Here is a 27652-nt window from a genome sequence, read left to right as displayed (position 1 = left end):
AATAGATAGAAAATGGTACGAATGTTGAAAAGTGCGAATAGAGGATTGTGCGAAAACTACTATCCGTTTATTAAATTACCTATTTTAAAAAAGTTTCCAAATGTGTGAGGTTTCGTTTTTAAAAGAATAGAATGTATTAGATAAAAAAAGCAAATGCCAATTTATTTTTAAAACAACGCAAAACTTTGCTGTTAAATTTTACCTTCTATTGTTCAACACTTTATCAACGCATCAGAATAAATCGTTGAATTTCACGAGAGCTTCCAAGAAAACGGTGTGCCTGAAGTGCAATCGTCTTCGTGGTCGTCGTCCAGCCAACCAAACCGCACCAGCAACGGTGATAAACCATCACAACAAAGTGGATAAGTGGAGCAGTGAAGAGGTTGGCTGGAGAAGATGCTGTGCTCTTGGACTTGGACCGAATGGTCCGCGTGTACACACGAAATAATTGAAGCAAATAGAGAAGTAAACAAATAGAGAAATATAAATACAAATATAGCGCGTTGAGGGAAGAGAGAGAGCCCGAGCCCGTAGAAAGGTAAATTACAAGATGGTACCTTAAGGGGGAGGAGAAGATGACGGATAAGAGGAAGCAGAAGAAGCAAGAGGATGTGTGAGATGTGCTGCGCTAGAAAACGAACCACTAGATAGGGCACTCCACATGGCACTCGCGCTCTCTCTCGAGCTTCTCGGGAATCCTCTTGATAGGGATGCTGCTGAATGTGGCACTGTGGTCAGCTTCAGCAGCAGCAGCAGCAACAAGCGGAGCGAAAAAGTCAAACGTAATTGGAAAGACAAACAAGGAAAAATGAAAATTCTTCTTCGGGGCCGCGCGCGATGGGGCTCTTCTGATGGCGAGATGAATAATAAATTGAAAAGTGCAGGACACCACCACCCCACTGCCGCCTCCCCCGCAGCATCCAGAGGCTCCTCTATGGCGATGATAGTCAAGTGAAACGGTCAACCCCGGCAAAGAACTAGGGGTTAAGGGAATGTACACACGCATCTCTCTCCTTTGGAGAGCAGTTGGAATAGGACGTCGTCGACCAAGTCGCCGTTTTTCCCCCCAGCCGAAGATTGCAAACAGAAAAACGGTTCATCTCCGATCAATTGGAATAGCGGTGTCTGTACGGTTTGGACATTAGAATTCGAAGCATTTTCGTGCTGGAGCTCGTTTGCTGGAGCTGGAGCTCGCTTGCTCGCTCGGTTTGATCTTTTTTAAATATCAAAAGTCTTGGGAAGAAACCCAACTTCTTCCTCATATCAGAGGAGGATTGTGCAAATGAGGCAGGAGAATGAGAGAAAATTTAACGCAAAATTCCTCAAAATGAGCGTTGTTAATGCTGCCAAAAATAGTTATTGTTGTTGGTCCAGGCATCATTAGAACTATTCAGCCGCTGAACGAGAAGAAACCGAAAGCAATTGGAAAACAGCAAATCATGGTCAGAACGTTCTGCCAGAATCGATATCGTCTATCCCCATTTGGATATTCTCCGGGCAGAGTCGGGACCATCAGGCAGGTATACCGATTTGGCACCGCCAGACCAGCTTTTCCAACTCTGTCGGATGCTGATGAGGCTCGGGGGCCTCTTTCAATCCTAATTCCAATTAACATCTTTGAACAAACAGAAATACGTATTTATACGAAATTATATATAATTGCATAATTGAATTCTTTGTGTATAGAGTTGGAACTAGGAGTTGATACACATAACAGAGGGCGAGCTCGGGTATTTTTTGCTCCTTCTTTGATTCAGCACTTTTTTTTCGGAGGCTACCGACGTACGCGCGCACAGCATAGAACTCAGGTGGTTATTTATGTTCCAAGTCAAGTGGATGGATGACGAAGGCATAATGCCAATGACGACGAGGACCGCGACGACGACGGTGGCGATGTCAGTTGGTCGTCAGAGAGTGGCGAGGCCAATTGCCGGCGGGCTGGAACATAATTCAAAGCCGCACAGACAGTTTGATAATTTGGTTGTTGTAACACTTTGCTGTTATTATGCTTTAGTCATAAATAAAAATTGTCTGGCAGCAGCAGCAGCAGCCGGTGGGACTTGATTAGATTGATGTGCAGAAAACATTAAGTGAGAATTAATTTTCCATTTAAAAATATGTTGAGAAAAAGTCAAAGGTTAGTTTGACAAATTGATTTTGAGCAATTCCAATGCCAACAAAGGTCTTCTAATAAACTCATTTTTGTCAGTTCTGTCTCTATGACGAGAGAACACTATCATGATAATGTTCGCAAAGCTTGATTAGAGCGTATCCTAGACCTTATACTTCCCCGAAAACCATCTAACTTCAACGGAAACTTACTTGGGGATACCCTGGAGATTTTCCCTTATCCCCTTGAAATAGTGGAGCATCAACACCTCCTGTCCTTTGAAGCAATAACACAAGACAGTCAACAATCACAACTCGACAATTTTGAAGTTGATGTCAGTAAACGCTTCAGTTTCGTCGAGGTATGTTAGATTTGAGCTTCCTGAACACGCTTCAATCGATGGAATTTAATGTTAGTGTATTTCGACCAAAAAAAATAAAATTATAAATTTCGATGATTTTCTCACACAAAAATTAAATTTGTTCGTGTTCAGGAAGCCCAAATCTCCCAAATTCATAAAACTGAAGCGTTTACCAAAAAATAGGTAAAAGCATGTAAGATCAAATTGGAAAATTGTTTCAAAAAATAAATGAATAAATAAAAATTCCGTCAAATTAAATCATTTGGACAAAAAATTTCGCAAACCAATTCCCCACATAACGGTTCACTGAATGCCCAAACAAACTTCTGACCACATCATCTTAATGTACCTGTCAGGGCCCTTCACTTGGCAATCACTCCCCGAAAAGAAGCCCACACATTCTAATAAAGCCATAAATCACTATTTCCCCCACGCTGCTGCCGCCTCATACTCGCGAGACTTGAATGCCCTCTAAGGTCAGCGACGAACCCGTTCCACCCGGAGATAATCTGCCCAAAAAACCTCGCGCCACATAAGGCAAAAAAAATTACCGAAAAAACAGCATCCACCATATGTCATTCCATTCACGTCCTCTCCGGGGCGCGCGGAGCGATAATGATTTATGATTAATCAATAAAGTTTGCTAATTTTCGCTTCTTTTTTCCCCCGGCGAGCGCGCACCACCACCCGGCAGATATTTCAGCTGATTAGATTCTCTTTCGGCGAGTTGGTATAAGTGTGCGAGCGCCAGCCTCCGGCATCACCTCTCGAGATGATCATCAAACTTGAAGACATCAACCGAGAAGTGGAACCTACATTTTCGACGAGAAACCCCGAAATAGACCCGCACCGGACTCGTGACGGTTTCACCGTGAAAAAAAGTTTAAATATTTGAAGGTGTGAATTTACATGGCTTTTCATGTAATTTTATCCAGAATTTTTTGTCGTAGCAGATGGAATTACTCATTAAGCTATGTAATTTTCAGTTCTTTGATATAATTTAAAACAATGTTTTAAGTAAAATTAGGAATACAGAATGGTATGTAACATTACCAGAGATGTTATGTAAAATCGTATCAACAGGCTTTATATTTACATTTATTCAAGTGAGATTTTTTCACATTTTTTTACTGTGCTGTGCGAGTGAATGAATAAGTGTTGTGAATGTAGCACACTCGCAGCATCCCAGAAAATTTGGAAAAAGGTTTAAATCTCTCGCGAAAGATCCCTCGTTGTGTAATTATTAGATTTTTTTGTGATTTTTTTTTTCTACGGATAAATCGCGTTCAAATTGGTTCAAAATTCGCGTGAAGCGATAATGTTAAGGAGCGCCTGGCTTGAATCTAATTAAAACACACAAAAATTTGTCGAGAATGCCAACGAAGAATGTGCAGTGTGAGTCGAACGTGGACTAGCGCGTTGAAAATAACTATTTTTTTAAACTTTGACTTAAAGAACCAAGAAAATATTCAAGACGCGTCTCACACGTGAAGGCAAACGACAACGGGAGGGACGGGAAGCGTAATGAATAGAGAGTGTGTGAGAAGGCAGGCAGAATGGGTTGGAAAAAATGTGGGCTCAACACAGAAGAGTGGTGGCGATCACGCGGGGGTCTGCGCGCAGGAGATGCAAAGAGGGTGGCTGGCTAGAAGGAACCGACTGAAAAGAGGAACGAAAGCAAAACAGACCCACACCGGCGAACAGCCGCCAGGAAAGTTGGAGGACTTCGCGGGTGTATTTGTGAGCTCGGGAAAGGGTTCATCGCGGCCATATTACATACCTTTCGGGAAGGGTTGCCAGAAAATTTGCAACAAATTCGATTGATTTTACGAATTAGAAATCGTAGATCGTCGGCACCATGATCGCTCGCGATCATCAATTTAAGAGCATAATTCTCTGATTTACAATCCGGAGCAACCTACACTGCGCGATCGAGTGACCATCCCAATTCGGGAACGGTCCAAGATCGCGATCGTCGGCACCATGATCGCTCGCGATCATCAATTTAAGAGCATAATTCTCTGATTTACAATCCGGAGCAACCTACACTGCGCGATCGAGTGACCATCCCAATTCGGGAACGGTCCAAGATCGCGATCGCGAGAGAGACTTTTCGATGTGAGTGTTAATTTCTTAAGCCGGTGTTGGTTCGAGCCTGTACTCTGAATAATTAAACAGGTAAATCGCACAAACACACACACACGATTGGGAGAGCGAACGAGAACCCTCAGCGATCGTGGTGGACCACATGAGAGACTTCAACTGCGCTTGTGGATGGAGACGGGAAACACGGGGAAGGAGAAGCGGTGCGGAAACAGACAAACCGGTCGACGAGAGACCCCGAAGAGTAAAAGAAGTAGTATAATATGCATCATCAAACCGGGTCCGTCCGAAACTTGCAGCTCGAGCTTGTTGAGACTTGGAGGAAAGTTTGAGAGCATTATAGAGAGAGAGGGAGAAAGATCGGGCGAGGATGCTGTGTGTGGAAAGTATTTTATATATATTAAAAATATGATGATGAAGTAAATACCTGTATCGCTTAATATAGAATTGCTGAAAAAGGCAACGCGCGAGCGGCGGCAACCGGAGCAGAAGAATCGGCGCAGAGAAATGCGAAACTATTGCAAGCATGGTTCGTTTGCCGATGGTTTTGCATCCTCCATCGGTACTATTGAGATTTTTTTTTTATTTTGTTGGATTTGACGCGTAAAGTGCCTAGAATGGGTCTCGTGTGTGTGTGTGTTTGTGTTTGATGCGAGAGAAATTTCAATGGTTCTAGCACAGTGACCCCTACCTTCTTGAGTGGGGATGCTCTCCGCAGAAGGCTCAAAATTTGTTAGATGTAATAATTGTAGGTTAGCTAAGATTGAATTTATTTTATGAAAATTTTTAAATATATTTTAAATTTAAAATAGATTATTATTTTTGCAATTAACGAATCGAATTTTCAAATGTGGAACAACGCGGTCTACTGATTCACCAAAAATGTCGAACCTTCGGTTCACATCTTTTCATTTTGAAGGTAAATTCTTCCTGTTGATTTTTCAGCACGTTCTGTAAGAACCTGAACATGCTCCAATCAACAGAATTACATTTAAGTTTATTTCCGGGTAGTGCTAAACATAACAGAAGCCAGTTTCGATAAAATCTAAAAATTAGAAAAAAATACGATCGCGATCGTTTGGACCTGGATCAAACACGATCATCAATTTAAGAGCAATATCTGCTCATTTATGATGCATTTTTTTTCTAAGGAATTGAGAGTCAATGATTTACGTTACTGTAAAAGAAACTTAGGTCGAAAATGATTACTAAATTCAAAAAAAATCTTAAGGCAGATTTGAATAACTTGCATCAGAACAGTCCGGTCAGCGGGGTCCACGCCACCAACTTGCAGCAAGAGTGTGTGTGACAGGAAAAAAGGCACTTCTCTCCGGCAAATTCTTCTCCACCGGGGCCCAACATCGCCAGGACAGGACTTCAAAGACATGTTGCCTAGCCCCAAGCGGTACGGGTTGCGCTATTGAGAAATTACAAGCCTCTGCAGTTTTGCGCTGGCCTTCTGCGCGAGCAAACCTCCCTTTTTCCATATTCTCCCCCTTTTCGCCTCAGCCCCAGACTCCGTTAGCTCCCCTTTCCTGTGTTGTCGTTGCTGCTGCTGCCCTTTCGAAACCGAACCCCTCAGAGTCTCAGCAGCACAAATTATGCTGTCGCGCTCCCTCTCTCTCCTAGTCGACGTCGTCTCTCGGGCTGTGTTCGCTCAATCACGCTATAAGCCAATCAATTCATCAAAAAAGACGACATTCATTTTCATAATATCCTCCTTGCTTTGTTTTTATTCGTTCTTTCCCTTCCCAAACCCCGTCTGGAAGCCATATCGAGACTACGACTAGAGAATCTGGAAGAAATTCTTTGAAAATGTTCCCTTTTCGGACAGCTTTTCGACAGCCAGCAAGAATTTTTGTGCAACACTCGATCTACAGATGAGAGAATGGTCAGATCTTGGTAGTGGTGCGCGATCAACTTGTTGTCGGACTCGCTTTTTTGGTTGATGTTGGTGTTGCGGACTAATTTTATGCTACGTTATGCTAGGCGCCACTGATGAATAAGATTCATGTTTCGTGAAATTAAATTCATGAATTTACGAATATTGTTCACGATTAATTCCAATCAAATTTATCAACGTGAACAATATTCATGAACTCATGAACACTATCCCTGAGATTATGAATATTCCGTTCACCTTCAAGTTTCACAACCATCTTCTTCCAGCGAGCCGCGTATATTGCTCCAGGCTATTTTATGTTCAAGTTGCGCACTTGACCTGCGCCAGTGTTGGTGGTGAACCTCTTGAAAGCTCATTCCTCCAGATTTCCATGCACGAGTATATGTGCGAGGGGGTTGTTTTTCTTTGCTCGGACTCCACGAACATACCCATACACACAGACACGTTTTTAAGAAGTTTGAAGATTCCTTGTGTGTAGATATATTTTAATAAATTACAACAACAAATTTGAGAGATTTTTTTGTTTCGTTTTGGTTTCTTCCAGGATCGAGAGCGGGCCGCCGCGGCGCGGAGAGGAGTGCTGTGAAGGTGAATCCAGAGCTGCCGCTGCTGCAGTAGTATCCGAAGAAGTGCGCGGTAGAGAAGAGAAGGCTCGTGTGAAAGAAGTGAAAAAATGATGTTGGAAATTTTAGAGTTTTAAAAAATACCTTCAAGAGTGAGTGAGAGAGAGAAGGAGAGCAGCGAAAGGAAAGGAAGAAGGAGCGAACGGAGTCGTCTCGTGGTGTGGTGTCAAGACGAGTCCACACGATAAAGTGCAAAAGTGCTGCTAGCTGAGAAGAGACGCGACAAAGAAGCTTAGAGAGCAGCGCGATCGCGAAGACTGGTGGTGTGGTGTGTGCGTCCAAGTTCAACTCCAAGAGTCGTCGTCGGTCGTCGTTGCGTCGTGTAGTCTTTTCGGCGGTGTTCGCGTATCTGCAGCTCGCAATGATTTTTAATTTTATTAAATGAGAGCTGCGCGTTAGTGTGTCCAAGACATGAAATTGGAATCGAGTTAATCATCACAATTAGCGTCAACTGGAGAGTGATCGCGATCGCGCGCCCTGGCGATTCTAGTTTTGGCCACGTGCAGTGCACAGGAACACATAGTCGAGATCAGAAGTGCAATGAGAAGCGATCGATCGTGATGATCGTGGCTAGGGAAAAGGTGATGATCGCACTCGAACGGCTAGGTCAACTACCTCCTCAAAGTGGCCGGGCACCAGCCAGATTATGACGACACACTATCTGCGCGTTGGGTAGCATAGAAGAAAAGAAGAAGAAATTTGGTGCAACGAGTGCAAGAAGAAGCCAGAAGTGTGTGTGTGTTTAGTGTGTATCGCCAGGAATCGGTACAGATTCGGGAAGAAAATGCAGTGTGCCAGTTTGAAAATCGCCTTTTGGTTGCTAGTCATACTAGAGTTGTACGCCGCGATAGAAGGCGTCGGCGCACATGGACCTGGGCCAGGGCCGGGGCCTGGCGTTGTGATAGGTGCCCGTCGAAGGTCCTCCAACGATGGGGCGATGCAGTCGCGTGCCGTTGACACGCGCGTTCAGTTCGAGATCTTCGAGGGCGAACCTCGCGGAACAGTGGTGGGTTACATCCCCACGAAGCCAGGGTTCACGTACCGCTTTAACGAGCCCCCGCGGGAGTTTATTCTCGACCCCAACACCGGCGAGATCAAAACAAACGCCATACTCGATCGAGAGATTACCAAAAACGATCGGTACGATCTGGTGATCCTGTCGAGTCAACCCACGTACCCGATCGAGGTGCGGATAACGGTGATCGACATCAACGACAATGCCCCCGAATTCCCGGAACCGAGTATAGCGGTGTCGTTTTCGGAAAGTGCCATCTCCGGTACCCGGTTACTGCTGGACGCCGCCACCGATAAGGACGTTGGCGAGAACAAGGTCACCGACGACTATCGGATCGTAGACGGTAATCCGGACGAAAAGTTTCGCCTAGCGGTGACCACCAACCCCAGTGGAGACGTATACTACCTCCACCTGGAGACTATCGGAAAACTCGATCGCGAAACACGTGGCTCGTACACGTTGAACATTTCCGCCAAGGATGGTGGAACTCCACCCAAATTCGGTTACCTCCAGGTCAACGTAACAGTCCTGGACGTCAACGACAATCCACCCATCTTCGATCACAGTGACTACATCGTATCGCTGAACGAAAGTGTCCTCCCAGGAACCCCAGTCCTCCAAGTGATGGCATCGGATAACGATCTAGGAGACAACAGCAAAATAACCTACTACCTGTCGGACACGGAAACCCAGTTCACAGTTGACCCCGAAACGGGAGTCATCTCAACAACCGAACAACTCACCTGCCCACACCAAAACTGCCAATCCCTGTCCCGTCCGGACGGGACATGCCCAAAAAGTTGCGTGTTTACGGTGTTCGCCAGAGATCACGGTTCACCCAGACAGGACGGCAGAACCTACGTCACCGTGAACCTCGTAGACACCAACGATCACGATCCCGTGATCCGGTTTCAGTACTTTCCACCCACGGGAAGTTACGCAACGGTCGATGAAAACGCTGTCAACAGCTCGGTGGTCGCTGCCGTGTCCGTAGTCGACATGGACGAAGGCCTCAACGGGGACACCAGCTTGAGGATCATCGCCGGCAACGATCTGCAACATTTTCGGCTGGAAAAATCGCCTAGCTTTTACATCGTTCGCGTTAACGGCGTACTTGATCGTGAAGAAATCGGCAAATACAACCTGACCGTCGTTGCTGCCGATCGAGGAACCCCCGCACGAACGGCAACGGCGCACTTGATCATTCACGTGAACGACGTCAACGATCACGAGCCGGTGTTTGAAAAGTCAGAGTACTCCACCGTGCTGAGCGAGCTGGCTCCGCCGGGAACCTACGTGGCCAGTATCACCGCCACCGATGAAGATACCGGCGTCAACGCGCAAATTTTCTACGATTTCGTATCGGGAAACAACAACCAGTGGTTCAAAATCGACCCGTCTTCGGGACTGATCACAACCCAGGCCCAACTCGATCGTGAAGTCAACGGAAACATTGAACTGAGTATATCGGCTCGCGACGGAGGTCCAAATCCAAAATGGGCGCACACCCAGCTTAAGGTGACGATTCTGGACGAAAACGATGAAGCTCCTACGTTTGCGCAACCTCGGCTGAATATCACGCTGAACGAAAACACCAAACCAAAAACGGTGGTAGCGGTCCTGACCGCGGTCGATCACGATCAAGGAACCAACGGAAGCATAACCTACTCGATGCATCCGAGCGTGGAGAAAAACTATCCGGGAATATTCCACCTGGACACAATTTCCGGCCAGTTGACAACGAAGAGCAATCTGGACCGAGAACGTGTTGCCAGCTACAACATCCAGGTGATCGCACGCGATCAAGGAACCCCGCCACAATCATCCACGGCCACAATACAGCTAACCATCGAAGACTCCAACGACAACAACCCAGAGTTCTACCCCAAACAGTACTTCCTCGCGCTTTCCGAAGACACCCCGGTAGGACGATCGATCCTGCAGGTTCAGGCGACCGATCGGGACGAGGGAGCGAACGCAGCCATCTCGTACGAGATCGTCAGCGGAGGCGATGGAATGTTCTCGATTGACGCGGCCTCCGGACAGATTAGCTTGAGGGGTAGCTTGAAGAAGTCCTCGAAGCCGCTGCACAAAATTGTGGTTGCCGCCAAGGACAAGGGAGGTCGACGTGCGGAGCGGGATGCCGTGGTGGAGATCATCAAGGAGTCGATCGTGGAGGACATTGTGTTTGACACGTTGAGCGGGTACGAGTTTCAGCTGGTTGAGGATAACAGCTTGGAAGCGGTGAAGAGCGATCGGGAAGTTGGGCAAGTGAAGACAAAGTTGTCACCGTCGGTGCGGGATGCTGAGTACTCGATCCTGCAGGGTGATCCGCGTGAAAATTTCAAGATTAATGAGCGCAGTGGGAAGATTAGCAGTGCGAAGCATATCGATCGTGAAGCGGCTGCATTTTATAGCCTGACGGTTGTGGCTCGGAATGGGTTGGCCTTTGGCCAGACGACTGTGAATATTACGATCATTGATTTGAACGATAATGCGCCGACATTTCTGCACGATCACGATGAGATTAATCTGCCGGAAAATACTGCCGTTGGGCAGGAGATTTATTTGTCTAAGGCGAAAGACTTGGATTCGGGTGCGAATAGTCGAATAAGTTACAGTTTGAGTTACAATCCGCAAGGTCTGTTCCGGATATCCGAGACTACGGGAGTGTTGTACTTGAACCGTCCGGTTCTGGTAGATCCTGGAACTACACTGACGCTGGAGATTACGGCATCGGACAGCGGGGATCCTCAGCTGTCAACGAAGAGTAGCGTCACTGTGACCATTGAAGATGTTAACGATCATACGCCCGTGTTCGATCACACCTCGTATGAAACTTCGCTGCTAGAATCGATGCCGGTGAATTCGAGATTTTTTGCCCTGGCAGCATCGGATGCCGATATCGGAATGAATCAGCGCATTTCGTACGCGATCATCGAAGGTAATGTCGATCGCAAGTTTGGGATTTTTCCAGATGGGTTTCTGTACGTGAAGAGTGCGCTGGATCGCGAGGAGCGCGATTATTACTCGCTGACGATTACCTGTACGGACGAGGGTGATCCGGCGAGGAGTTCATCGGTGCCGGTAATTGTTCACGTGATCGATGAGAACGATAATCCGCCACAGTTTACCAACAGCACGTTCATATTTAGTGTGGCGGAGAATGAGCCAGCGGATACGTTCGTGGGCAAGCTGACGGCGGTGGATCGTGACATTGGCCGGAATGCCGAGTTGATCTATATGTTGTCGAGCAAGCAGGATGATTTCACCATCGATTCACGAAATGGGTTCATCAAGACAATGCACGAGTTTGACCGAGAAGCGCTGGTGCGGACGACCGGCCAAAACTTTATCATGCTAGAGGCGACCGTTTCCGATAATGGGCTCAGCCGGCTGCGCGATAAGGTAAAGATTAAGGTGTTTATAACCGATGTGAATGATAATGCACCGCAGTTCGTGCGAGCGCCTTATAAGGTGCAGATCTCGGAGGGATCATCGATCGGGACCCAGCTGATTCGGGTGTACACGAATGACGCCGACGAGGGTCTCAATGGGGACGTTTTCTACTACATCGCCGATGGAAACGGCGACGAGCGATTCGTAATTGATGATGCTACGGGCCAGATAACGCTGGCAAAGGCCCTGGATCGCGAAACGGTGTCAATGTATAAATTAACAATCGTGGCCCACGACGCTTCGATGCAGAACCGATTAAGCGCCAGCACGACCGTAACGATCGAGGTGCTGGACGAAAATGACGATGCGCCGGAGTTTACCCAAACGCACAGCCAAATATCGATTAATGAGACTACCCCGATTGGGACGGAGTTGATCCGGTTCCGGGCAACGGATATGGATTTGGGGGTCAATAGTCAAATCACGTTCTCGATCGCTGCCGGTAACCGGAGGGACACATTCCACATCGATCCCACCAGTGGGTACTTGTACCTGCATCGCTTGTTGGACTACGAGGACACTCAGAGTTACTCGCTGAATATTACGGCCTCGGATGGGGGCAATCCGCGGCTGTCTACGACCATACTGTTTATGGTAAACGTAATTGATTCGAACGACAATCCGCCGAGTTTCCCGAACACGGCCATAGTGCGACAGATTCGCGAGGGGATTCCGCTGAAGACGCCGATCGTGACGGTTACGGCCGAAGATCCCGACTCTGGGTTGAATGGGAAGGTGACCTACGAGATTGCCAGCCAAGATCCGGAGAACCGGAAGCGACACTTTGGTATCAACCCGACAACGGGGGTGATTCACACGTTGCACGCGATCGATCGTGAAGCGATTGACACTTACCGGCTGACGGTGATCGCGACCGATCAAGCTCCGGTGCCGTCCCAGCGAATGTCCGCGGAAAAGCTCGTTACGGTGATAGTGGAAGACATTAACGATAACGCGCCGGTGTTTGTGTCGATGAACGCGGCTATTTTGCCGATGAAAGACGTTCGAATGGGCGTGGACAGCAGTCCGAACGCGATCATGTTCATCAACGCGCACGACGCCGACTCTAGCTCGAATGGGCTGGTAACGTACGAGATGACCGGTGGCAATACGGACCTGTTCAAGCTGCATCGATCAACGGGTGCCATAACGTTGAGGAAGCCCATTTCTAAGCCGGAAATCCGCTATCAGCTGTCAGTGAGGGCCACCGATGAGGCGGTTCAGAACGAACGCAAGAGTAGTGACGCGTACATAACGATCCTCACGACCGTCCCGGCGAACAACAATGGGCCAGTGTTTGTGAAGAAGGAACTGTTTGGTAGTGTGTCGGAGAATGAGCCGATCGGGACGAGCATCCTGACGGTTTCGGCCTACCTGAACTCGGTCAGTGACATCGAGTACTATGTGACCAATGTGACGGGGGATGGGAAACAGGTGAATCGGTTGTTCGACATCGACACCAAGCTGGGAATATTGTCAACGGCAGCGGAACTGGACCGCGAGTCCGGCGTCGAAAGTTACGAGGTGGAAGTGTACGCGATAGCCCTCGGAGGAATGCCCCGAACGACCAGCACTAAGGTGAGTGACTTGATCTCGTTTTTTTTTTTCATCTACTTCTATTGCTATATTAACGGCCAGCCTTGCCAGCGGGAATTGGAAATTTTTATTTTCGAGCTATGAAACGAGCCCGGGGATTATCTTTATTGGTAACGATCAGGTTGTGATAAAATTCCGGAACGGGTTTTTCCTCGGCAGTTAGAATATTGTTGTGGCCGCGGCGCTGGCTAGCTGTCCATCACGGTGCGGATAAAAAATAAAGTTTATTATTTACCACGCGGGGAGGGATCTTCATCTGGCCTAAAACTAATATATTAAATTCGTTGATTTAATTTGTAGATCAGTCACGCTGATACAGGTCCGACTGCGTTGTGTCAGTCTGTAATAGAAGAAACGCAGATCTTCACGCATATTTGTGCCCTTCTTAGCGGGGAATGGCGTTGTGTTTTGAGGGTTTGAAAAATATACCTGCAATTATAACACAAGTGGGGTCGACCTACTTGTTATAGATCTACCACATTGATTTGGAAATAATTTCCTTAAAATATTTAATCTGATCTATGAAAGTGTATCAAATTCGCTTCAATCCCAAACTAGCTCGAAACTTCCTAATACGTGGATTAATTTCGTTGCTAACCCTCGTGGTTTGCGTTGGAATCGCTCTATTTTGACTGGCGCTTTGACGAACCCAGAAATTATCATGTAATTTGCCCGCGGCGGCGGTGACGAGGCTGGGAACCCGCCATTGTTTCGCGGGTTCTGACCAATCACAATGTCGCGCTACTAAGCCGAACCATAACCATAAAACAACATGTATTTTACATTATGACAAATAATCACCTCAAGATTAAATATTTATACGGTTGTGGTGCGTTGAGGGAGGGGGGAAATGCTCAAATCGGAAGAAAAGCTCATCCAGAATGTGGGGTGAGGAGCACGGTTGCAAAGTGGACAACAGATGAGACAACTCCAGCGCAGGAGGGAGGGGAGGTAGCGCGGAGGGGTTGTGCGAGAGCCAGAGCAATTATCCCGTTCCGTTGTCTTAAAAATGTTCAAACAAACTAGCCACAAGTGAGTGGGAAAGAAGAGCAGCGCGAATGGCGCAGAAAAGTACGTCTGAGGGGGGAGGAGGAGGAGGAACAACACAAGGGAAGGAAAAAGATCATAAAGAAATGGGCATAAGCAAAATATTTAAACACTCCGCACTGGGGCTTCGGGGTCTGGTTTGGGCTAGGGGGAAAAGAAGGAGGGGGAGAAGTGATGAATATATGAAGTTGTTTCGATTGAACACCCTCAGAGGAGCCTCCAAAAGCCCATAAAACGTAAAGAAAACGCGCACACGAACCCTCTCTTTCTCGCTCTGAGTCCGTCTGTTACTGTCCGTTTGTCTGTCCATCCGTCCGTTTGTACAAATCTTGTTTGGATGTGGGTTTAGGGTGATTCATTGTGATGAAATTTTAAGGAAAATGGTGTTCATCATAAAAAATCTTGATTCTTTAGGAAATCTCTGTGCAATAAATTACACAAATAATCGTCAAGATTTATTTTTTTTGTTTTATCTGAAACTGTTAAAAAAATCCACTCACCAGATCGTTTGATAAAATGCCAAATAGTAAGCCAATAACAACTCAAGTTATGCACATGAAAAATGATTCAATTATTGATCGCGTTATTTGCGTGATATAAAAAAATTAGAATTTCCAAATTTAGAATTTCATTAATTTTTTTTTGATTTGGGGATGTTTTGACAAATTTTCCATAACCCAACTCGGTATTTTTTTATTTCGTTGAATATGGCTAGAACTATGGGAATATTAGCTCAGCTTAGCTTAGCTTGGTTGACCGTACTCCAGCCGAGCATAAAGCTCGCAAAAGCAAGGTTGGTGCCGATAAGGAAAATAAATGCGCTAGGAATGTGCCGAATGACACATAACCACTCAAGGTCATTATTTTGGCCATGAAATGTGGTCTTTATTAAAAGTTTAAAATTTTACTTTTATAGAAAGTGTAATAATTCCAAGTTGATTTTTTTAGTTATGGATATAATTCCCAAATAAAACCGATAGTCTGCTAAATTTTTTAATGTGCGCATAACAAAACAGTTGAAATTTTTATAGTTGATTTTTTAAATTATTAATGCACATCCCAAAGAAAATAAATAATTGTTCTAAAATATTCCAGGAGTCTAGAACAAAATTTTGTATTATTTTCTATTGCGTAAAATATGACAAGAACTATGGTAACATTTTGATCAACATTTCCAAGGAAATAGTTTTGACCAAACAAAAAAACTTAGATAAATAACGATTTTTCGAATTCAAAACCAGAACTTTAACTTTTTGCGTTATTTTCACTTGCTCGGGAAGTGAATTCAAGAGCAAAAATTAGTTTTTTTTTTTTTTGATATTTAAAAACCAGATGTATTTATTGTCTGGACTGATTTTTTTGTCAATTTAGAAATAAATATATTCCTAATTGGATTAGATGGCAAACAATTATAGTTAAAAAAAATTGATAGCGAAAGTTGCGTTTCTTGAAGATTACATGTAATTACAATTAATTACATTTAGGGGGAGTTACTTTTAGTATCTGATGCAATTCTCCTTCATAAAAGTAATTAATTTTTACACCTATTATTGTGGTCCAGGAAGCCATAATATCGGGATATGCACCCTTTGAATGTCAACTTTGTTAAAAGTATTTTCTCGTATAAAAAAAATGAAAAAAAGTTTGAACAAATGACTAAAAAACTATGAGAAGTGATGAGTCTTAATTTATCAATGGTTTAATAAACGTTAGAAAATTGTATGATAGTTTTTTTTTTGTTTTTTTTTTGTTTTTTTTTTTCAGAATTATTTTCGAATGCTAAAAAGTTTTAAAAATGGTTTGGTTTACTTCGATATTAAAGAAGACAATTTGTTATGCCTGAATTTCTTTCAAGATTTATAAAGATTGGTTCCTCACAATTTGACCACCCTAACCCTGCGGATGAATATGGTTTGTGCAGCCACGTGCGTGTGCGTGTGTGATTTTGGCTCGTTGTGGCCGTTGTTGCCTATTTGCCTATGCTTTATGCTGATGCTATTCTTCTGCCCGCCTGCAAAACCTGGGTGAGAATCAAATTTCGTGCAATGAATGTTTAAGAGTAATAGTTTGTAATTATTTTCCGGTCAAACAGTTAACCTCGAAAGCAGAGCGCGGCCAGCGGCTATGAAGAAGGAGAAAAAAAACTCTCGGTGTGGTGGAGAGTGAAGAAGGATGGATGGATTAGCGCGCGCAGATTTTTGCGTCCACCCGTGGAAGATGATGATGCTGGCTGGGAGGGTGAAGTTGGGAGAGATCGATGGGTTTGGTGTGTTGTGGAATTGTTGTGCCTTTTCTTCTTTTAGAGTTTTTTTTTGTTTCTTTTTCACTCACTCTTTCGCGCGAGCCGTAGTTGCGGCAGAGAATATGAAAAATTGAAAATTTGAAGGAATTTTAGATAATCACACGAAAAAAGGAAATTGCTCTTCTTAGATAATCAGGGACCCCCGTCGCCTTCGTCTCGCCCAACTGGTACCGTTTTGTTTTCTGCACCAGCTGTAAGGGGGAGTTTGGGGGGAGGGACGATGGCACTCGCACTATTTCTCGACACACATGATGTTGTACGGATTGGTTTTTGTTGGACACTCGCGCGCGCAGTCGTCAGCAAAATGGACATAAAAGGTTTCTTCCTGCCTGTATGTGGACGATAGAAATTTTCCGGTGGGAAGGAATGTGCCCTCTGGAGCACGAAATAAACTAGCGGACAAATGATGTTTTGAAGTTTGAATGCGGAATAAAAACACTTCAACATCAATTTTAAACCAAATAAGAATGAAACAACATTCCAAGCTTTAAAATAAGAATGCTTAGTAAACTCGTCTACCGAATGGATTCTCACTCCAATCTCGACACATCATCATTGAAATCGTTTGCATTTCCGCTGGCCAATGCATTCTCGTGACGGTCGGGTTCGTCGCTTGCTCTGGCACGCACTGAGCTACACGCCGCGCGCAAGTCTCCTGCTGCTGCAAAAAGCACAAATCCGACACTTGCCCGTGTGTTGCGGTGGCCATAAAGAGAGCGGCGTTTCTGCGCGCTCCTCTCCACGTCGTTGACGTCGTCGTGATAAAAAGCTTAAATTTATGTGTTAATGGTGAGGAAATAAATTTGCGCAGTTTAATGTCTCTTTTAATTGCCCACCAAAATGCACCCAATTTTAATAGATATTTTATTTGCCACTTTACTCTAGTCTACTTTGTGGGTCTTTTCGCGTAGTTCTTTATTTTTTGTTTGTTTCAGAGTACTTTACTTAAGTCACTCGAGAGTGAGAAACCCGAGCATTAGTATCACTTTTCGCAGCAGATTATTCCTCTGCCATTTTCACGTGTTCATACTTGACGTTCGCGATGGTTTATTTTGAAGCTTGGTTTTTATCTACCTTAGACCATTGACCACCACCGGCCTTACTGGATGGTTGGTTCCAGCTTAGTTCTTTGAGTTAACCGTCTGTATCTTGCCTTCAGTCTATAAGTTCAAAAAAAAAAAACATTTTTAAGCAATAATATAAAACTCCAAAAAACAACCATGCGGCCCCACAAATAAACGTGGGTGCGCATGGTTGCTTAAGATGATTCCATTCCAGTTAGACCCGAAATTTACAATTTTATATATTGGCAGGAAATTCACTAAAATTTAATTCTGTCGATTGGAGAGTGTTTAGGGATCCAAAATCCTTGACGAAACTGAAACGTTTACTGACATCATCTTTCAAATTGTCAAGCTATGCAATCGAAATGAAAAAATATGAAAATGAAAAAAATCAAGCTGTAAAAATTGAACCCTAGCGGGTTAAAGAGGCGAGCTTTTGCGATTGCATGCTGCGCTTTTTGGGACTCGGCCTCATCATCTTGTGTGTACGCACGCAAAGTTTTGCGAAGACCCCAGCTGAGAAGAGAGTAGCGGCCAAACGGTCACTGGTTACTGGTCGCTGTGCTAGGCGGTCCGAACCGGTTATTTTTATATGTTATCATAAAGTTATTTTATTAAGTGCCTAACAATTCAGTATCAAATGAAGGCAAAGCCCACTATCACCCTGCTGGTTGCCTTGGCATGCTGGAAAGAGCACGGGCACAGCTGGAATACACTTGAGAATGACATTCTTCGTATGCTAAAATTAACTGCGTTTAACCCTCTAACTTTCGATTCGATAAATCGCTTAAAAAAAGATCTTTACCTTGGTCTTCATGCTCAAATTATTTAATTTTTGTCTGGTCAAAAATGGCAGAAACGAGACCTCAAATTTGTAGCAATCATTGCTTTGTATATTTCTCTAACCCAGCTCAATTTGAATAATTTATCACAATTTTTTCTTCAGACCAACGCGTTTGTCCGCCGGCAAGAAAATTGAAAATAATCGTTTGTTGTGCAGTGCATAAATAGGTCTTGTTCGCGTTTTGCCTCCTCTCTAAATTTGTTTGGTGGCCAAAACAAAAAACAAAATGATCACACGATGAACGAGCGTTTCCTGGATTCAAATCTCGAGAGTGATGAGAATTGGGCAACTCAAAAAAAACTTTCTAGGCAAAGTTTGTGCCCGACAAACCATTGGACACAAAATTGCATAGTGTTTTGCAATTAGGTAGCTAATAACTATGGCTGAACGTGGGGGACATTTGGTGGATTTGAGCTGCTTTCGTTGCCGGAAATGCCTCGAATAGGCTGTTTATTCGAATATGTGGTTTTCAACAGGCTGCGTGACAAAATGGAGATGCATAAGTTTGTTTGCATGTTTGGCCTAATGTGGGAACAGTGAAAGTGAAATGAGTGAAATTTATTTAATAAGGTTTTTATGCATGCTTCTTTTAATTGAACTTTATTATGAGATATATTCCATTTCAAATTCAATGAATTTGGAAAAAGATATTAAAGAAATAATTTTAGTATATAGTAATCAACTGTGTGTATGTCAAGGCCGGCTACGAAATTATTTAAAATTATACTCTGTTTCAGACATGTTATTATATTTATATAGCTTATCTTTTTTACATTAGTTAGTTTAAGAATAACATTGATGAAGTAATACTATTTAATATAGCACTGAACAAAATTACCAAAATATTAGAAACTGATTTCACTCTAACATCAGCGTTCTCTTCCTGCACACAACCACTGTGCAATGTCATGTTTCTGTCGGTTCTGCCCCACATGCAACCAAATTGGACCCTCCCCCCGCGAACCTCCTCCTTTTCAAACGCAAATCCCCACACAAAAGGATCTCAATAACCAAAGCGCTCCGAGCACATTTCCATTTTTATGCTCGCATCCCCAACGAACCAAACCCAAGTCCAAGTCACACACACACACTTTTCAAGATCAAGCACACTGCAGGTTGCGGCGACAAACAAATCGTTGTGGTTGTTTTGCGTTGACGCATAACAGTTTTTACAAATAAAATGTAACGCAAATTTGTCAATACCTACACAAATGTGCGATGTTTTGAAATAAACTTTAAGGATAGCTTAAGGCCGTAAATGGCGTCTTAAACTAATGTTATCCCAAAATCGCATGCGTCAACAGTGCACAACCACCACGAAATGCACACACACGTACAGCGAGAGCAGCCGCCGTGATGATGATGATCGCCTCGACCAAAGGGAAAACACGGAGAAAAGTGCAGCAGAAAATGCATTCTTTTAATTTTTTTCGAAACACCTATAATCTGGCATCATAATACTTGCCTAGAAGCAATTGAACAAGTTATGCAGCCCTAGTCGTTTTATTCTCATTATTTATCGCTGCGAAAACATCAAGCGTCGTCGTTTGGATTTTCTTGCCGGGAAGGCAGCTCTCTTGAAGAGAGAAAAAAAAACGACGACAACGAAGGAAGAGCAGCAGCAAAAAGGAGCGAAAGGAGGGAGGTTTGTGCCTTTGTGCCTTGTTGCACATGCACATTTTCCTCTGCAGGCTTATCCACGTTCATCCGCGTGTGCACGGCAGGCAAAGTGCAGGGTCGTGCCGCATTTTGCCTGTGAGGCTGTGACCCTCCCCCCTTTCCGTCTTCGCCGATGGACCACCACCCTCCCTCCCTCAAAATTCCTCTCTAACACTGTGGTCAGATTTTGCTTATTTTTAACTCCTTTTTTGCGTTGTGCGTGCCTTCTTCTATTGCGCGAACACACACACGCACACCAACACAGAAAGTTTATAATTTTTCGCCCGTTTTTTGCATTCTTTGGTTTTGTTTTCCTCTCCTGCTGAATGGTTCGATTTTTTGTTGTTGTTGTTGCTGCACGTCGTCTTGTGCATAATTTTGCTACCACCATTCTCGTATTGAGATGTCAGATCGCGCCGCGGCGCTCACACTGAATGACACACACACACACGCTGGAAGGTGTCACCGTGAGAAGAAAGGATCGCTGGCTGGAATGCTGAAAGGAATGAGGACGGGAAGTTGTCTAGATTACAATAGGTTGGAGGAGAAAATCCTTCAAAACTTGTCTTCCTTTATTCAAATTCATCGGATACCTTACACATAAAATAATGTAAAAAAACTTAACTTGACCCACCTTGAGGTGGTTGGTGCCTTCCTCGCATATTTTTATCAAAATATCTGAGATCCGGCCTAAAAAAAAAAGTTTATTAAAAACATTAAATTACTTATAACTTTTGATAGGGTTGTCAAATCTTCAATCTTTTGGGCTTGTTGGAAATGTCTTTTGATTACCTATCCAACGATGGGTCGCATGATAGATCCGGACAACTTTTTCATCAAAATATTTGAGATCCGGCCTCAAAAAAGTGTATAAATAACACTTAAGTGCGCATAACTTTTGATGGGGTTGTAAGATCTTCAATCTTTTGAACGCGTTGGAAAGGTCTTTTAAATAGCTTTCTAAAATTTTATAGCATGGCGGGTTTTCTTATAATAACCACCCTTTTTACAATCTTCGGAAGTTTAGCTGAAATCGTTTTTTTAGCATAACTTTTGAAATACTTTTCTAAACTTCATAATATTAACTAGGGTCTTGTGGGACCCCAAGACGGATTGAATGAGACCAAAACGGTCCAAATCGGTTCAGCCAGTCCGGAGATAATCGTGCGCATATTTTTCGGTGCACGGACTCACATCCAGACTCACGCACAGACATTTGTTCAGAATTTGATTCTGAGTCGATAGGTATACGTGAAGGTGGGTCTACGAGGTCGAATACAGAAGTTCATTTTTCGAGTGATTTTACAGCCTTTCCTCATTGAGGTGAGGAAAGCAAAAAACAATCAATAAAGTGATTAAACATGCAAATAGGATCCATCGTCGAATTAGTCATGATATTTTGATAGATTTTTTTTAATATTTTGTCATCCATATAATGGTGTGCGGTTGGTCCTGAAGACAATCTTAGAACAATTTACTAACAAATGGGAAAGTTGACCAAAACCTTCAGCAGAGTTTATCAATTATTCAGCATCTTATTTGCTAACGTAACCAAATTATATATATAATTTATAGCTCTGCAGATTTTAATTTTTTTATCAATTAAAATCAATGCTGGAAAATTAAGATTTTTATCCGTATTATCCAAACGAACAGTTTGCAGTTTATTGGTTTGTGTTTCAACTTCAAAACTTAATCCCTGCATGTTCAATATTCGTTTTACCTTCCACATAAAAGTTCAATCAACGCGTTCTCACGGAACCAAACGTTTTATATCCGGGGGGACATAACGCTTCGCGTTCACCAGGGTAATTTTCCGCGAACCTTAACACTCTACACTCAGGACACTCGGGTCGTCGTGGGACCCCCACACCTTCGTAATGTTGTTGTTGTTTTTTTGCGGCGCGTCGAATATCTCATTCCAATTCGGCGCGAGAACTGGCCGGACGCGGACAAACCATCAATCTCCGTGCGCCAACAAGGGTCCTCTCTTTTTTTAGTACCCTCCCAGACGACCTGGACGGCTCTGGTGACCACTTTATGGAACCCCGCGCGCAGCGCTCGCTTGCGGTTGATGACAGTTCTAAAGTTCTTCAGGGTTCACCGGGAAGTGTCCTCCCTCGGTTGAGGTTCCTCGCGCGGTGAGTGATTTTTATTGCAACCACCAGCACCACGCGAGATTGGTCCTGTTTGGTGTGTTTTATTTTTATAGCAAAATAAACCGAACATCGAAAGGGAAATAAAGCGAGCCTTGGTCGTACGATAATTTATACGAATCGCGGGATTGAAGAAAGTGCTAGTAGATCTGCGCTGCGAGTGAGTGTCGTGTAGAACCGTCATTGACGTCCGCGCTGGGACGTGAAATGTGTTCGCAGTTTTATATTGTTATGACCTCGGTGCACGATGCTTGTTTGCATAAACATTCATCAGCTGCAGGAGGGATGCTGCTGCTGAAGTAAAGTCATAAAAGCTGGAAAATGTTCAAATTTATTCAAGCGATCATATCATCAGCTGCTTCCTCGGCGCAAGTCGAGGAGTCTATTTCTCGACTCTAAACGTTTCCTGCAATTATTTGCTCAAAACTTGCAGCCGCATCAGGCCTGATGGTGTGAGTGTTTGCTGAAAAGTTGTGAACAGATTAAATCACCCAACTAAATACCAAACACCACCACCACACGCCGTTTAGGGGGGATCTTCTGCAGCAGCAGCAGCAGCAGCACTTTTTAATGATTAAACGTTTAAAGAAAAACAATTTTGCAAACAGCAGCAGTAGCACCAGCCAGCATCACTTTGAGAAACAGAAGAGGGAAGTAATCGAACCTTCGAACAACAATCATCCTCTTACACGAGAAGCACTGATTGCTGCCGATACTTCTGCCTCCCCCCACCTCAATGTTACCCCCCCCCCCCCCTTCAGTAGCATTTCGGTTGTATTCCAAGAAGTGTGTCTGTCTGTGTGCTGCTGATGGTGGCACAGCACAGTAACAGAGCGAAAAATGTGTAATTTTTAAATTAACGAAGAAAAACAATCAGCAAAAAAAAAAGGCGAACCTCTCTTTCTGCTTCTACCTGCGCGCTTTTTACCTCTCAACCGTAGCAGAAGAGCACGGGGCCCCCGTACGTACGTACGTACGGGGAACTCATCAGCAGCTGTTGGGTCAGCAGCAGCACCAACTCCAACAACTCGCCAAAGAGAGGAAACGCCATTGAGACTGCAATCACACACTCACTTCTGGGTTTGCTGCAGCTGAGATATCTAGAGCACTCTGGCTGCGGGCGCGATTTTCCGTGCGAAAGAAGACCCCCTTCGGGGGGCCATCATCATCGGTAGTAGAAGAAGCGCGTTTGTCCCTGAACGGTAGTAGGTACTCTGTGGACCAATTTCTGGTGGCTGTGAACAGAGGAGTAGCGCGCGCGCGTCAACAACGCGCTGCTTTTCGGGCCAAGAGTCGTTGAGGTATTTTCTGGTGCAAGAAACGTAGTTTTATTTTTCTCACGAAATCGTTGTTCCAATCTGCAAGTGTAATCGAGCTAGAGTGGAACTAGGAAAGAGGCGGTTGGTGCTAAATGGCTCATCATTGCTGGTTTTGGCGCAAATATTGGCAGGTGGAATTGGCCGTTGATGACCATCTTGGGAGATAAATATTGGGAAATGGTTCAGCCTGCCAAAGAAGTCACTTTTTTGTGTTTCTTCAGTCAACGACGAAACAAGATCGACTCTGTTGAAAATTTAATAAATGTAAACTCTTTTTTAAAGATAAACAACAAAATTAGGGTTGCCATCAGATTTTGATTTTCATATTACCGGTTTTCTCCCGAGACCAGAAATGTTTTTTCCCAGAAAGTTTTTACATCAAATAACAATGTTTTTTGCCTTCCTCACCTCAATGAGGAAAAGCTATAAAATCACTCGAAAAATGAACTTCTTTATTTGACTTTGTAGACCCACCTTCACGTATACCTATCGACACGGAATCAAATTCTGAACAAATGGCTGTGCGTGTGTATGTCTGTAAGTCCCTGCACCGAAAAATATGCACACGATTATCTCCGGATTGGCTGAACCGATTTGGACCGTGTTGGTCTCATTCGATCCGTCTTGGGGTCCCACAAGACCTTAGTTAATATTATGAAGTTTTGTAAAGTACTTCAAAAGTTATGCTAAAAAACGAATTAAGCTAAACTTCTGAAGGGTGGTTTTTGAAAGAAACCCCGTCATGCTATATATTGTTAGAAAGGTATTTGAGAGACATTTCCAACGCATTCAAAAGATTGATACTCTGACAACTCAATCAAAAGTTATGATCACTTTAGTGATATTCATACACTTTTTCAGGCAGGATCTCAAATATTTTGATGAAAAAGTTGTCCGGATCTATCATGCGACCCATCGTTGGATAGGTAATCAAAAAACCTTTCCAACGAGCCCAAAAGATTGAAGATCTGACAACCTTATCAAAAGTTATGAGTACTTTAGTGTTTTCAATACGCTTTTTTTGATGCTGGATCTCGGATATTTTGATAAAACGAAGCTTTATTTATTCACTTTTTTGAAGCTGTGTAGTGTATTCACTTTTATGAATGCAATGAAGGCACCAACCACCTAAAGGTGGATTAAGTAACGTTTTTTAACATTCCAACGCCCAAGGCTCCAAAAAAGTTGGAACGGTAACTTCAAGCATAACTCAACCAATTAAGATGATTCTTCTTTCCAGTGATTTGTTAGGATGTCTAGATGACTCTAGAACTTTGCAGAACTTAATTTGATCAAATCTGTAATTTTTGCGATAAAAAACATCGTTCCAACTTTTTTTTTCGCATGCAAAAAAAAAAATCACCAAAAATTCCGCGGAGCCAGTCAATTTAAAAAAGGTGGAACGGTGTTTTCGGTCGCAGAAATTATAGATTTGTTCAAATCAAGTTCTGCAAAATTTTAGGATCATCTAGACATTCTTACAAATCACTGGAAACAATAATCGTCCCGATTAGTTGAGTAATGCCCAAGAACCAGCGAGTTGAAGTTACCGTTCCACCTTTTTTGGGAGGCTTGGGCGTCCGTGTATGCCGGACATGCGTTGGGCGTTCCAGTGTTAATCTCATTTCAATATCAGATCGAGAAAACATAGCTTGATTTAAAAAAAAAACTCGTTTTTCTGTTTTTGTCCAACATTAAAAAAAAGGAAAATTTAACAGAAAGCTGATCCAAGTGAGCAAATAACCAAAATAGTTAACTTAAAATTTCAAAAAAAAAATCAGCTTCAAAATTTTTTACTATTTTTAAAACAAATAAGACTTAACTTAGTTTTAAGACCACATTTCATGGCCAAAATAATTTCCTCAATAAATTTGATCAATATTATGCCATATTTGCTTAAATAAAAATTGGGTTATGAATATTTTATTGTTTTTCTCGGAAGGGTATACCAATAATTACAAAAATCAACATTGAATTGAGTCTTTTAGAGTTTTATTATAATAACAACATTTTATGGCTAAAATTTTCCCATAGTTCAAACTACGTACAAAAACAAATATTTTTACAAAAATAATAACAATTTGAGTATTGGAAAAAAGCTGCCAGATTAAGCGAAAAAAAACTGGCTTAGCTAAAAAAATGCTGCAAATACCAGCAACATTTCTACTGATTTGGCGATGGATGGATGGATGAATGGAAATCTTTCAAATACATAATACCAGTTTTAATGTTTATGACAATTTTAACGTTTATGACTTCCTGGACAGAATTTTCAAAAGCCTGTCAATACTTTTGATAAATAATACATTTTAACTATTCGTAACTAAAAACCGGGCTGCTAGATAAAACCCTGCCAAGCTTACCCAAAGTAATTCAAAAGTAGTTCAAATTTCCACCGATTTTGTTCTCATCTGGCTGCGCCAGGTCGCCCAGTTGTTTCGATGACGAAATCGAATAAAATTAATACAAATAAAGTCAGCAAAACCCAAGACACCACACGAGTCTGCCCAAACCCATTCCCAATCGATACCAAACATAGCGCTCTTTGGCAAGTAGCTCTTGCTGGTAACGCCGCGAGACGACCGCGCAAAACCACGTGAAAGTGAAAAATTATATTCTTTACCCCGGGGTTGATGCTGAACGAATCCGAACCGTGGTGGCCGGGGAGTGGTTCGGAGCCGGGTTTCACGAGCCTCCACGAGGTCTGCAAATCCCACCGAAAGCTCAGACATTTTGTTTTCATGTGAATGTCTCTCCTCTAACTCACCTATTTGATCTTTTTTTTTGTTTGCTGGTTGCCAAGATTCGACGTCGTCGGTTGAGGGGGGGAAAAAAGTCAAGATCTACGACCACACCGACGGTGGAAAAACACCGGGACTAGAAATGTATGTTACCAAACACATCTCTTGAGAGACCGGAGAGGGAGAGATTTCTATGCAGCTTTATTGATTTTCCCGGGGACACAGAGCTAGCAAAAAAAGTCGGTTGAGGGAAAAGGAGTTATGAGCTCACAGGGCAATTCTCCAACTGTTTGATCCAATCAGCCCTCGACGATCACACGACTCGAAACAAATTGAAAACTGGTAGCAAGAAGGGGAAGAAAATGCTGCTGGCAACCCCGAGAAAGGCAAATAGACATTAGTTTATGCTCTGATAAGGGAACTCGAACCCAGAAAAATCTAAAATTCAAACACAACTTCATATTTGAGCAGTTCTTTGAACCTCGCCCGGAATGCTGAACGAAAAGTGAAAATTCATTTTCCCACTCGTTACACGGTGTGGTGCGCGGTCCTTCTGTTCTGCAATACCCGTGAAATGGACTGTTGTTCCGCTTGGAATCTCTACACATCGCCGAACCCGGGGCCACCACCTTCTTCTACCAACAACATCCAACAGCAACAATTGCCGGCGTGATTGCCGTTCAGCGAGAGGATTTATTGTTGATTTATCCTCACTTTGCTCGCGCCCGATTCACAATCATTTGTGAGAGCTGTGGAATTTGTTGCAAATAGGCTGGGAATCGAGAAGGGGCAAGCAGCAAAATTACATAGACCAGCTTGTTGCGGGCTTTGAGTACAACAAATGCATTATTTAAATGATATTTAACGTGATCGTTAGGCTTCGATTGTTATTATCGCACAGCCGTCTTTTTCTTCATATTTTTTTAGTAAGAAGGTTCGTTGCTTGGTCGTCGTCGTCGTCGTCGTTCAAGTCACCACGATTTCGTGCGCTGTTGGTTCGTTTTTTGCGCTTATTTTTCGAGGGAGCAACGAGTTTAAAAAAACTGGTCCCCGCGACACGCCGCCGCGGAGTTTGCTCTAAAACCAACCACCGCAAACTGTTTAAGGTCTCGCCGCGGTAAGGTTAGGTATGTACTTTGCCAGTTTCATTTTATTATTACTTTAATAAAGCGATCATGATTTGACCCGAAAAAAGACCCACGGGGGTACCTGAAGGCCCCCTAGCAGTCAGCCAACAGTTTCAATCAGCCAGGGCTTAGAAGGCAGCTTGCAGCTTTTGGAACATTATTGTGCTAAAGTCTTCACTCACTTGAACGGGCGGCTTGAACGGCCATTGTTGGCTGTGGCATA

At 43.6% G+C, this 27652-nt stretch overlaps 1 protein-coding gene across 1 annotated transcript in view; it reads left to right on the top strand.

Moving 5' to 3' along the window:
* LOC6033604 (cadherin-related tumor suppressor) overlaps nucleotides 1-27652 on the top strand; it is a 165205-nt gene that overhangs the window by 15037 nt on the left and 122516 nt on the right. Inside the window, exon 2 of the mRNA XM_038251105.1 lies at nucleotides 7022-13152. Coding sequence (XP_038107033.1) covers nucleotides 7885-13152 — 5268 coding nt within the window. The 5' untranslated portion in view covers nucleotides 7022-7884. The remainder of the gene's footprint in view (nucleotides 1-7021; nucleotides 13153-27652) is intronic.

The sequence above is a fragment of the Culex quinquefasciatus genome, chromosome 2 (genome assembly GCF_015732765.1).
Source record: "Culex quinquefasciatus strain JHB chromosome 2, VPISU_Cqui_1.0_pri_paternal, whole genome shotgun sequence".
In the NCBI taxonomy this organism is placed as follows: Eukaryota; Metazoa; Arthropoda; class Insecta; order Diptera; family Culicidae; genus Culex; species Culex quinquefasciatus.
Note: the sequence above shows the minus strand (reverse complement) of the source record. Positions and strands in the feature narration are given on the sequence as shown.